This window comes from Megalops cyprinoides, chromosome 12 (genome assembly GCF_013368585.1).
Source record: "Megalops cyprinoides isolate fMegCyp1 chromosome 12, fMegCyp1.pri, whole genome shotgun sequence".
Lineage (NCBI taxonomy): Eukaryota > Metazoa > Chordata > Actinopteri > Elopiformes > Megalopidae > Megalops > Megalops cyprinoides.
In genome coordinates this window covers 14,372,193-14,385,960 of record NC_050594.1, presented here as the reverse complement: position 1 = coordinate 14,385,960, position 13,768 = coordinate 14,372,193, and the positions used below count along the sequence as shown (strand labels likewise).

At 44.9% G+C, this 13,768-nt stretch overlaps 1 protein-coding gene across 2 annotated transcripts in view; it reads right to left on the bottom strand.

Moving 5' to 3' along the window:
• si:ch1073-358c10.1 (mitochondrial peptide methionine sulfoxide reductase) overlaps positions 1 to 10,008 on the bottom strand; it is a 28,111-nt gene extending 18,103 nt beyond the window's left edge. The window contains exons 1-3 of one of the 2 annotated variants that reach the window (XM_036542146.1): positions 9,798 to 10,008; positions 1,403 to 1,471; positions 822 to 941 (exon numbers count right to left, since the gene is read on the bottom strand). In XM_036542146.1, coding sequence (XP_036398039.1) covers positions 822 to 941; positions 1,403 to 1,471; positions 9,798 to 9,963 — 355 coding nt within the window. In that variant the 5' untranslated portion in view covers positions 9,964 to 10,008. Of the gene's footprint in view, positions 1 to 821; positions 942 to 1,402; positions 1,472 to 1,925; positions 1,958 to 9,797 lie in introns of those variants that run through there. The other variant, XM_036542148.1, reaches the window with a different exon arrangement.
• Between the last annotated feature and the right edge of the window lie 3,760 nt (positions 10,009 to 13,768).

Genomic DNA, 13,768 nt, shown 5'->3' with positions numbered 1-13,768 from the left:
ACACACACACAAGTACACACACAGTTACAGACATACTCTTTCTCTCCCCTACACACACACACGGGCGACTTTACAACAAACATAACTGGCCTTAGCACAGAGCTGTGGACAAGTTCTGTGCAATTCGACTACCTCACTACGCAATTCGAATACCTCACTGCTCCCAGTTACATGCTAGACTAATTCAAACTGAAATGAAAAAAGGTGTGGGTAAGAACTGGAGCAGCAATGGCAGTCAGCCACTGCTGTACCAGTATAATACAAAGAATGACACTTCCTTCATACTCCGAAGTACAGAAAATGTGGAGGTTGCCACAAAAGCTTCTGGAATCTTCTGAAGGTGTATTTTAGGTAGTAAAACAAAGAAATATGGCTGTTTGTGAACACCAGTAAAGGCCAAACATAATAATACAGCACTTAACTGTTAAGACTACGAGCATCATAGAACAATTATCTCAACCTTTTGTATAGCCGCTATGAGTGCAGACATAGTCCAGAGTTGACTGGCTAAAATTATAGTTATCTAGAAGTAAAACTGTAATGTCTAAATGTTTCAAATGTTGTCTTCATATTGGGTATATCAATGTAGAAGTGGAACCTTCTCTGTTGTCACTAACACAGAGACTGTCACATACTTGAAATTCCTCAAGGGGCAGCAGAAGTGAATTTTTTGCATTTCAGTACACAGGGAGAGACCACTGTCTGCTGCTTTCGCTGTGACATGAATTTGAGGCACTTTGTACGTGACTGTCTACTGACTGTTGTCACTGCTGTCTGCGTAGGCCTATATCACGCATAATGCTGCCTCGGGTGACAGATACCTGTACACACTTCCTGGTAGTTGGGATTAGGGGTGACACCTCCAGAGTAGCCCACCTGGGTGGAAAACACACCCCGTATCTGCCAGAGACGTTTCTCTGCACCCCAAAAACAGCCCATCCCTGCAATACAGAAACACTGTCAGAGCCCATCTCCTCTGAGGCATGTTTACACATACACATTGCATCCAGACCTCATCCAAGCAAAATTCTTACAAAAATAATTTTGTGGGGCAGCAGTATAGCGTAGCGGTAAGGAGCAGGGATTGTAGCTGAAAGGTTAGTGGTTCAATTCCCTGCTGGGGCACTGCTGCTGTACCCTTGGGCAAGGTACTTAACCCACAATTGCCTTGGTAAATATACATCTGTATAAACAAATAACATAAAAATTGAAACCTATGTAAGTCACCTCAGATAAGAGTGTCTGCTAAATGAAGATAATGTAATGTAATGGAAAAGTAACTAGTTATGTCTGGTCAATGTATGATAAAAACAGGCCTTCACCTCAGAACCACTGACACCCCCCTTCCTGGTGTGTATGTGTGGTGATTTTATAGCATGAAAGCAAGGAGAGGAAGGCTCACCAAACATGACCAACTCGGTGCCTTCAGGGAAAGGCTCCACCACAGGGTTACCATTCACAGCGTGCTTCTCTAGAGGAGGAAAGAGACAGTAATGTTAAAGCTCTTCAGCTGTCCTAGTGGGTTCCGGAATGCACCGGAACGCGGCTGAAAGAACACTGTCCTGGGTTGCGCGTTTCTGACCCGCATTTGTATGCATGTGTGCTTGGGTAGGGTTTGATGGAGGCAAACTGCAGTTTAGCGTGGTGTGGAGGGGTGCTGAAGCGCTCATCGTTTGACCAAGCTTGCAGCATCAGTCCACTTCCACTGCCCCACTCAACTCAGCATCAGTTAAATGAAACCGTATAGCCGGATTAGCTCAGCTTTGCCTGGCATGTTCTTGCTAAGCAGGATCAAAGCTGGTGCATCTACATTGGAAGATACTTAGAAGATTAAATAGCTTTAGCCCCCACCCGCACCCCCCCAACAGTCTGTTATAGGTACTTTGCAACTGTGACAGCTATGTGACTGCCATGCTATAACAAACCTGCGCTAATTCTGTACCGAGAGTCAACGCCACCCTGGTTCATAGGTCACAGCCGAATGTTAACCTCCATAACCCTTAGGCAGGGCTGTTTTTGGGGCTTGTATCATCGCGCTCTCTGATGATGTAACAAGGAAAAGCTGCAGTGAACTGGAATTAAAACACTGAAAAGGAAGGAGAACCCCACAGATGTGTGCGCGGATTAGCGCTAAGACGACTAAAGTGACTTAGCGTGGAAATGTCAGGCCTGGCTAGCGAGAGAGAATAGCGGTTTATGCGCGGCGCAGGCTAACATTAGCCAACGGATAAATGCACTCGCCTCCAGAGCAGGTACTAAAGAGTGTAACTGGCCCATTTCCTACGCTCAGTCTCTAATCTCAACAAACTTCAGATTAAAGGAAGCACTGAGGGTTTAAAGCAATGGGAGTACGTCTTCGCCTCACACACGGCGCTCCTCCAATATGGGCCATCTTGTTTACCAGTCCAGAGTGGATTTCCATAGCCCCTTATCTGCCTCTGGTTCACCCACTCTGAGGATCTGGGGATAGCCTCCTGCCAGCTTTCTCCAAACTTGGCACTTCTGTACAGAAACACAAGCTGCAGACTCCGCGTTATAGTGAGTAGTGAGCTAGCTATCTTGTAAAGTTGTGAGAGGCTGCACATACAACTAAAACTAAAGACACCTCTGCTTGACCATCTCTGCAGCTCTTTTAGAGGAGAGGGATTGAGTGTGACATCAGAGAGTGGAAAAACACCAGAGATTCCTGGGTTTGTGCTTAAGTTCCTGGCTTTATTCCCTGATCAGTGTCACCTTATCCTCCTGTTCTGAATGGGGAAGCTACTCATTTGGGTTGGTAAACAAGAACATAGAGATCACATCGAAAATAGGATGGCAGGCCTCCATGGTAGACAAAACAAAAAAACTCTCAGTTGTTAAAACGTAATTTTGCCTGTAGATTAAAAAAATGTTCTGGGTGTTTAAAGCACAGCTTCCAGTGAAAGATCCATTATCTTCATTAAAAAAGCACTTCCAGAAATAAATTAATCAAAAATAGAACTGTTTTCTTAACAGTACACAAACAGGAGAAACACATCCTGTTGATAAGGAAACCAGAGGAAATGGGATTTGGGTGAACACTATGCTTGTTTGGGGTTTGAAATGAAGGGACAAAAAAACCCTTAGAGTCTGTAAGAAGGAAGGGAAAGAGCTCAATTCATCGGGCATGATTGAGCCATGAGCTGCCTCTGATGGTACAGCACAGCCATGAAGCCCTCTATAGTAACAACTACAGAAAATATTCTGTACAAACGCACCTGAAAAGTCATAACATTAGAAGTATACTTCTTAAAGGCCTAAAAATCGACTACACTTGGGTAAGACTGATGGCAAAAAAGGCAACGTTCCATCCTAAAAACATATACACTGGAACATGTGTGCCAAAGGAGGATGTATGAATGAGAAGAAGATGCCCAGCATTGCAGTCACTTTTAAAAGGGTGTCAATTTGAAGTTGCTCCTGAAGTTGAAGTTGTCCAGCTGGCGATCCCACACTTTGGAAATGCACACACATTTCTCTCCTTCTTGTTCTTCTCGTAGGTTTTTTTTCCAGCAGTAAAGATGGGAGAAAATCTGGTCAGAAAAGATTGGAGTAAAGTGTAGTGTAGACAATAAGCAGTGGATACAGAGAGATGGAGTGAAAAGAAGGAGGATGAAGATGAAAAGAAGGAGGGTATGGGTAGAGGGTGTGCAGGGAGTTGTGTGGGCAAAAAGCCAATCAGCAGCAACAGATGATATCAGCGGCGAGTAAGAAGAAATTCTTCAGGCTTTCAAATGGTGATGGCTTCAGGCGGCAGATAAACACGGAACCATTCCGTCCAAAAAAAAAAAAAAATCCTGCCTTTCCGGCCAAGAACACACTGACACATACCAACGCCCCGGCGCCCAATCCTTGCCAAGTTATCTCTCTGTGTTCCTGCCATTCTTTCTCTCTCAACCCCCCCCCCCCCACACACACACCCCCCCCCCCCACCAAAAACCCCACAACCTCCTCCTCCTCCCTTCTTCCTCCTATCACCCTACCCTCTCTCTCTCACAATCTCCCACTGCTCACCAACCTCTGCTGTCAGTACCTCTCCCATTGAGCGCTGGCAGAGGTCCAGCCTGTGCCAGTCTGGCAGCATTCACTGTCCCCCTGCCAGCCTTCGCCTTGCCAAAAAACGCAACATTGCGAATAAAAAACGGAGAAAAGGACACAGCGAACATGAGGAAGAAGGGAAGGGAAAAAAAATGAAGGGAGGGTCAGCGCGCTCGGAAGAAAAACTTAGGAGAAATACGCGAGGGAAGGGTTTTTCTTTTTAAAACTTGGAAAGCGAGAAAACAAACATCTACTGTTTCTTCCTTGTTTTTTTTTCCCCCACAAAAATCACCACCCGGCAAGAGTCAAGCGGAATTCAGATTTCCTCTTTTTTTCTCATATGTGGATGCTTTCGCAATGTTTTCGGAACAAGAAAAAATGACCCGCATCTGCACCATTGCCACCCTACACTGCGACCACCAGACGCTGCTGCCGACCACCCTTCAGGATCTGCTGTCTTTCAGCTCCATTTTTTTTTTCCCAGACGGTCTCCCGTTTCCAGCATGGCCCCCGTCCTGGCACCTGGCCCTCGCCCATCCCCCCCGCTTTGCCCCTGCCACTTCCTGAAACCCTCGCTTGTACCCCTGCGAAGGGAGAAGCCTGGGTCCACGATAAGGAGAATCTGCAGTATCGAACCCCTTTCTTTTTTTTTTTTTACCCCCTGAGCGACACTCCCTCCCTCTTCCCTTTCCCCATCTCCCACCTCCCGGAGCAGCCTGGCGCTTTAAATGGGCACCGGCTCTGTCCTGCTGCAAGGCATCATGGGAGTTTTTTTTTTTTTTTGGGAGGAGTGGGATGGATTAGAGAATGGGGTGGGGTGGGATGGTGGAGTTGAAAGGTAAGTGCTGGCGAAGTCTGAGGAGGTGTGTGTGTGTGTGTGTGTGTGAGTGGAGTGGATGGTTTCGTGGATGTTGGTACACACAGTGAGCATACTGTTCAAACAGCTCTGGCACTGAGTAGGGGTGGATGGGAGTACATGACTGCTGCCAATTTGCCAGTGACTCCATGGATGGTTGCATTATTCACCTTGGTGTGTTTGAAGACGCTGCGCTTGCCTTGTGTCTGTGTACAAGTGTGCATTTCCACAGTGCGACCTGCTGTCACACCTCCGGTATTCAGGGGGGGAGAATGGACCCTGGGACAGAGCTCTGGGGCTCAAAATTTTCCCCTGGCACAGCGAGCCGGCAGGAGACCAAGTGCATTCTGTGTGAAAGGGAGCAGCAGAACGTCTCTGGATTCGACAATGGCCATGTTAAATTTTAGTTGCTGGGTAATTTTGTTGTGACTTTTTGTTTTTTACCTTTTTTGGTAGCATTTAAATTATTCCATTTGAAATGCTATTGTTTCAAATCCTAGTACTATGAAAAGCACCAAATTATTTTGTTTAGTTGTAAGTGTACTTGATCCTTCAAACTTCCCTACCTAAAAACAAGGTACTGAGAGTATGGAAATCCTCCTGCGTTGCCATGCCAAAGAAAAGAAAACATAACTCCACTAAAAAAGAACATCTACAAAATCCTCCAGTCTTGGATCCCCTCACATCACCCTGTACAATACAGTCCTTACAGTATTCAGGAAAAAGGAGGGACATGGTGTCATGTCAGAGACCTCTTGAATCTTAAGCTCTGCACACGTTTATTCCGGAAGGGGAAAGACTGGGAAAAAGACTGCTCTGCATTTATCCCATTCTTTGAATCCAAAGCAGTATCCTAGCAACCTCTTTCAGTTGCTATGGAGAGGACTACCACCCCCCATTCCCCCTCCACCCACTCCCCATTCCCACTGCCCCCCCCACCCCCACTCCCACCCCCACCCGGCTCCTCTCATCCTGATTGCTACAGTCAGCAAGACGGCAGCGTTTGATCCAAGGGCGTTCTTCCTCATTCCGATGCAGCGAGTGCTCCGGGCGCTACACCAGAGGCTGCAGCGGGCAGTCGCTGCGGCAACGTGCCAGCGAGACAAGCCTACGGGGGGAAAGGGGCGGAACGCCAGGATCCTCACGCCCCCGGGTTGGGGGGACGAGGTGGTCCCTTGCCTCTCCACCACCCCTGGGGGCACGTCCGTGCACGCGTGCCAGCGGCCACACCACCTCGCACGGCTGGGCCTGGCCAAGTGGCCGGCTCTCCGGATTGGGGTCCACCAAGGACAGGGAGGCTGCTGATGGATGCGGAGTTTCTGGGCCTCAGTACAAATCAAGGAACGAGGACACTGACCACGTTTCACATGCACGCCAATAGATTTTCAGCTACAAAACTGAAGACCTAAAAATACAGCAAGAGCATGGAGAGAGCCCATTCTGAATACAATGTACTGCATAATGATGTACTCTGAATGTGATACTTCTGGAAAGAGGAGACCGCTGACTAAAAGTCTGATTAATACAGGTCATTTCAGTCAGACTATTAGTCATTTATGCATCACAAAATTCATAACCTATCCAGATTATTTGACTGAATATGGTTGAGTGTTAATCACACATATGTACTGGTATGCATGTTAACCATGAAGCAGAGATGGTGAATTATAACCATGAACGTTTTGATAGTGGGACCTAAAAGCTTAATGCAGCTGGAGGCAGTGGATTCTCAATTCATGTGAGTAACAAAGCCTTGAACCCAACCTCTTGTTTCACTATCTCTAATGCAGGCACATTTTGCAACTGCCCAATCTGCATCCGGACAAAAAAGCTACACGCATAATAGGAAACACAAGTACTACAGTCCCACCATCCATTTTTTACAGCTTCCATCTTCAAAGGGGTACCAAAGAGCATGTTTGCACCACTGCATATTCTGAGAATTCCTGTTATTAAACTGCAGTTATGAGCTGAATGTTTTGCATGCTTGTAAACATCTCACTACGAACAATCTAATTTGGAATGCACATCTTCAGAATGCTCGGAATACCGCCTGCATGTTAACACTATCACTGCAAGGCGGGTGGTGCTATTTTTAATGGGAGATGTTGAAATTAATTGCCAATTCATTCCAATAAAAATCAAAATGGAGGACATCACAAACAGTAGATTTGACTGCCCAGCTTTCCTAGTTAGATTCAAATCACAGACGCCACATGGTCATCACCTTCACTTGACTGGCTAAGGAATCCCACATGCCCACTTTCACTTTGACCCCCCACATCATTCCTGCAAACCCTGACCTACCTGGTTCAATAGGTATAAATAAAACAATCCTCATCTTCACTGCATGGTAAAACACACCCACCCCTCAACCCAATCCCCCCCCCCCCCCCCATCCAACCTCCACTCGCAACACACCTTTCTGTACTCCTAACCCCTGTCTCATGTCACCTCCTCTTCTACTTGTCAAAAGAAAAAAAAAAGAGTTGACACACTTCAAACTGTCTGTGCTTTTGTCTATGTTCACAGCAGGCTAAATCCCCTACAGATTTCCTAGAGATACAGGTGATGTCCACAGGTCAGCTGCTGCTGTCTAGACCTTCCTCTGTTGTCTGAGCCAGTGGCCTGTGCTGGATGTTAATGTAAGGAGGGAGAAGGGGAAACGGAACTTTCTTCCCATCCACTATCATCCATACAGACTGTCAATCAAATGGTTAGGCTGTGAAGCACCCAGACACAGAGATCTGTCCTGCATCAGATGGAGCTTACCTCAAGGGCCATTTGCAATCTGCAATAATGTTCTTCCTTTTAATCTTTGAAAAAAGGGGAAAAAATCAAAGTAGGGCTGATTTCGCTTCTTCCTTATGATGTTATTATATGTTTTCAGAAACAGGGTCCACTGCAGTGCTTGCATTGGGCAGTGTGCTGTATCCAACATCAAATCAGTCAAGTTTGCTGTAAAGACTGTACACCGTCAAATAGTCAGCTCACACACAGCATACATATCAGCGTGCTGTCCACAGAACTGTGACAGAGGAAGGATGCAACCTTAATGCAAGCCTTCTCCCAAAAATATATTCATTTTCCACATGTGATATCCATAACCAACTGTTAAGGAAGGAGAAAAGAAAGGCAAGGCATGCAGTCACCACTAGGGAGGCGACTTCCTCACTAAGTGTCAAGACACAGAGATACTGCTGCCTCCTGTCCACAGCCTCCGCTAGTACCATCTCAGAGAGCAGGCCAGCCTTGGATCTGGGCAAAACCCAACACAAGACTAGAGATAAATGCACCAATCTATTATTTATAAGGGAAACCAAGGTTTAAAAACTGCCCATGGGCGATTAGTGCACTTCTGTAGCCAACCGGGCCCTGCAGAGTTGACAGTGGCAGGTCCCTTCACCCACCCTTCCACCCCCCTCCTCCCCCCCCCACCCCCTGCACCCTGCGGTCAGACACAGAGACAGATTTGTGCCATGCGGTGTCCCCGAGCTGCTCCGACAGACGGCCCGGGAATTTATGACGGGGCGGAACTCTCATGCGCATAACGGACAGATGGGCCCCTGAGTGATGCAGTGCTGTGGAGCACAATACTGTTTTTATCGTTTCCCACAATGCACTTCACCAGTAAGGGCAGAAAGTGGGGAATGGAGGGAATCAAAAGGGGGGAGAACGAATCACTGATGCCTTCCTGTTGCAACTGACCCCATTTTACCCCCTCTGTAAAAATGCTACCCCCTCTTGGAGGAGACTTTCCACCAACAGGCTCAATCTGCCACTGTAGGAGAGAGAGGCCTGAAATGACAAAGATGGGAAAACAAAGCCAGAATCCAGGAAACCAGGCTGCGGTGGTGACTTCTTACAGGCTAAAAGGCACCCAGAAGATGTTTGGTGAGCCTTTTCCAGAGAACGTGGGTGCTGAATCAGTGTGGCCCTTCAACAACACCCGCAATCTTACCAGGACCATTAAGAGACCTGCTTGATGCACATGACAGACAAAACCATCGTAAGTGCAGGGCCAGATATTAATGGTACGAGTGGTTCAGATGAAATGAACACAAACTACATAAGCAGACTATTCCAAATACTACAAGATGCCACCCTGCTTCCAAAATATCATAAAGTGGTTTTCTCCGCATAACATGAAGTCTCTCTCATTCCGGCAGATCCGTTTTGGCCCCTTGAGAAGGGCTCCTTCAGCAGTTCCGTCCTGTGGGCACAATGTTTAAACCAAGGCTATGGGTGTACTGGTGGTGCTTATCGAGGAGCCCTATCCCTGATGCTCTGGTCACATTCCCAAGCTTCCTCTTCTAATCATCCCCCTGGCAGTTGATAGGCTATGAAATCCCTCGAATTAATCTCCCTACCACCATTCCCATGTCATCAGTATGGAAAGTAGTCCTCAGCTGACCTTCCCGGTTAAAGACTGAAATAATGAAAAGTCAAAAAAATACTTCCTTAAAGTCAGTGCAATATTGAGTACTGCAAAATATATATCAATGTATGTAAAATTATATCAATATAAAACTTACTATGGGGGAAGGGTGTTGAAAACAAGCTGCTGTAGGATGTAACGTTACAGACATCTCTCTTTAATTGAGATGAGGGGCTGAGTTTAGTTTACGGTTTTAAAAACTGAGATAAGGCCAAAAATGTTTCGCAACATTTCCTCTGTGAATCTAAGAGAGAACCCGGAAACGTTTCCAAAACATGTCCCTTGATAGCACACATAACGGGCTGAGTATTAACTGCGCTAGCGTGACAGCCAGCTAGATTAACTGGCTTGTGTATTGTTAGTAAATAAAAGTTTGTACTGGTTGATCGCACGTGTGTTGCCTAATACACGGCAGAACAGAAGTGACACGGAAGAGACACGATTTACCTGCCACGAACATTTTCTCTTCTCTGCCTTTCAGTGCCCGTTCTTTGGTGGGTAACTCGCCTGACATGTCACTGGCGGGAGACACGGAGGGAACGAAGTGCACCGCAACCAATACCCGAATCAGAACAAACGAGAGCCAACATGGCTGCTTTTGAGTCGACTCCATTGAAGCTCCTTCCCGTTTCAAACGGGGAGAAGTGTGTGCGACAGCGAATCGCCATCGACATGAATATTCATGTTGCACGGGGACGTCGTCAACTGAATATTAACTGGCCAGGGGTTAATATGACTTTGGCATAAAAGCTGGGAGTACGCTATGCGCGTGAAAGAAATTAAATTAGAATAAATATCCACATTAAGAATGTCGTTCAGAATGCAAATTAGTTTTTCTCCTTCGCCTCGCTCTCTCTTTCGCTGGCGCTGTGAATTTAGAAAAGAGTGAACTGATGTGCCCGAGAGACAACGTTGGTTATGCCAGCATTTGGAAACAAACAGCTAGCTAGACAACAAAGTACAAAACAATCGTTTCCTAGCCACATTTTTTGGATTGAGTGGTTGTATTTAATCAATTATTTTCAACAAGAGAGGACAAAATAACGAAAAATTTAAAACTCCATAACCGTCTGTGTGCCACAATGAAGGGTAGAAAATTTGCCTAATCTTCCAAAAAGCATGTGAAAAAATGTGTTAAATCATGGGCTACAGTCTTTAGTGTCTGCTGTTTCACCATATTGTTATTCTGTTAAACAAAAAATTCATTCTTATTTAGCATCTTTTCATCACTTATTGGAGGGAATATCTAAAATAGATGTTATCACACATTTTCGTCTACATATAAGACTAAACTTCCACGAATGTGTATTATTCAACAGAATATTGGCGACAACATTCAGTTTAACATGATCTCAAAAATAAGCGTTTTGGAAAATGCTTTAAATCGGGCGCGATAGATTTCAGAGTTTCTGGGGTAGTGGTTGAGCCATTTATTTTTATAACGAACATGGGAAGAATTGTAGCTGCTCCATCATTTCTCGCAATAAATGTTCTCCTAAAATGTCCTTGTGTGGCGACCTCATTATTGGCTGTTGCCCTGTCGCTCTTGATCATCCAACTAGTTATCATGATATGTTCATCTGGACAAGTATCCAGCGGAGAACTTCGAATGGATCCAGTGTTTACCATATTTTTTCCCATATTGTACTGTAAATGATCCAAACGGTACTCTAGGCCGGCGACCAACATTCAGTGAATATGTCAGATCTTGCCTGCATCCTGTCGGGGATTTAAGTCTTATCAGGAAATCTATTGTTTGTATTCAATGTAGAAATGTATAATATTAGAACTGCAAGAGATTAACAAGGCAACCCCACACCACATCATAATAAATATATTATCCCTTTGTGAAAGCTGGATAAAAGGAGCTGGGCTCCTGCAATATTTAATATTTAAGGTGTGATATTCCCGTGTGAAATTCCTCTAACTTTGTGCTTTAATAAGTGGCCATTAAGGCCATAAAGGCCATACTTTCTTACCACAATCACTACACTGCTGCCCTAGGACACTGCTGGGGTTCTGCAGATAAATCCCTTGATGTTTTGTTCTGATGAGACAAACATGTACTCCTCTTGCCTTTTGGGCAAGTAGGGGATGGCCATATGGGATCTGCCCCCTCTTTGGGAGTGAAAACTTCTGGGAGATCCAGGACCAGAAAGAGGCATGCCAGGGTGCTTGTAAATGCCCCACCTCAGAGATGTTTTGTACATGAAAAAAAAATGCATCTCTCTGTGAACATTGCAGTGGATCTGTGGATGTATGTTGTTCCTAATCATCCTCAAATGACAGACTTAGGAAAACAGCCAATGTTGCTCCACCAATAATTTCAGCCAGAGAAAATGCAAGACAGCATTCTTGTGTGTAGATCCTCCCAAATGCCAGAATCTCATCAGAGCATCCAGGATGTTTTGCACTGTCTCTACCAAACTTGACACACACTGGGAAAAATGTACATTGCAGTGGGACCTGTTTGCCGTAAATGCCCATCACAACTCAGAGCAGAGGGGAGGAGACACAATCTCTGGTTGCCATGGCAGCACTTTCAGGCATGGCCACTCTACTGTTTTGAGGACTATGACTTCATATATTAAAGATTCCGAAAGGAGTAAAATCATGCCTCACAGTCATGAGGTCTGAGGCCAGTGATGTCATGGTGGAACACAGAAATATATGCAAATTAAGTTTGCCAGTGATGTCATCACATATGATGCCTGTTTATAATGTGACAATGCATTGAAATCAGTTGAAACATTCTTAATATAGCTACCCAGTGGTATTATGAAACGATTTTCCACAAAACTATACAGTCCACACAGAGTACCTTTATTGTGTTTTGCTGTTTTAATGTTACTGTTATTATGTACTATTAACAGGATGACAAAAAAAAAACAGCAAAATGGCTCAACATTTCTGCCAGTTCATGGTCACTAAAAGCCATACTAAGAACCCAGCATGGGTCTAATGAAAATGTCTGATCCACATATCATAAAATATCATCATAAGTTAAGTTTCCATAATAGAGAGTCCTGAGACTTTACCTTTTTATGTCTCAATCTGTTTAACGAACAGTGTGTTGTCCACCTCTCTATTTCATATCTGCACTGTAAGCACACACACATACGTGTAAATATTAATATTAATTTCTGACACAGGTAAGTGTAATAAGTGTACAATTAATTATTACACATTAATAAAAGCTTTGTTTTTATGTGAACTACTGTTAATGCACAAATGCATAAAATCAAAGACAAACACTAATACAAGACACGCACAAACACACATGCAAACTCTTACACACACACACATATACTCGGGAAAGAGGGAGAGGTGTGCACCCCTCTGTGGTCAGGGTGATATACAGCACTGGGGGATGATGGGTTGTGGGGTGGCAGGTGAATACTGTAGGTTTCTTCATCCTGTCTCTCCCTCCACCACTTTCTCTCTCTCTCTCTCTCTCTCTCTCTCTCTCTCTCTCTCTCTCCCTCTCCTCATTCTCTCCCTCTCTCTTTCCGTTACTCTCACTCTCTCTGTCTTTGTTTCTGGATACGAGGCTCAATCACCTACAGGGGTGCTGAGGGCAGCTCGAGGGACTTTGCAATGCAAATGCGAGGTAATTACAAAAGCCACAAGGGTGGAAGCAGGCAGAGACAGAGCAGTGAACGTCTCCCGGAGACGCGTGCTTCAGGAGCCCGTCGATGCTGGGGGGGTGGGGTGCTGTGCAGACAAGAAGATAACAGAAGCTATTTTTTCCTCCTTCTATGCATTTTTTGTATTTTGTATTTGTATTTTTATGTCATTATCTATTTTATTTCCTGATTACTAATTCCCTAGGAATTCGAGCATTTCCATATGTGATATTGTTCTTGTATGTGCTCTTCTGAGACAGGCTACTGTATGCATGCTGTAAAGCTGATGGGAAAATGCTGTCATGCTGCTTCTAGGCGCAAGAGGCATGTATATGGAATAGTACACTGGCTAATAAAGGCTTGCTTTGGCTGAATGTCACCTTACACTCTCTTCATAATTGAGCAAATAAATTACAGCAGTGGTGAAACCGGCTAGCTGGTCGTCAATTTAATTGCCTTTCAGTAATCTGAGGCCGAAATTCTGGGTTGAATATTGGGCTGAATATACCATTTCACTGTAGTTGTTTTTTTAGGGGTGATTAGTGACTGTAAAAATCAATATTTTAATTCAAACTTTTAGGATGTATTTTATACAGATCTCTGGAGGATACGGGTGTGGTCACCCATGGTTTATGGGCCTATGAAAAGCCAGGAGCAGCTGTTTGATTGGGACTGCATAGCTGTTGTGAATGTCAACCAGGTTCACACATTCTGAGATCAAGAAGGACTTGGAATGAAAATTTACAAAATGAACAGATGCAAGGTTTTTCCTTTCACAGCATGTGTATAATG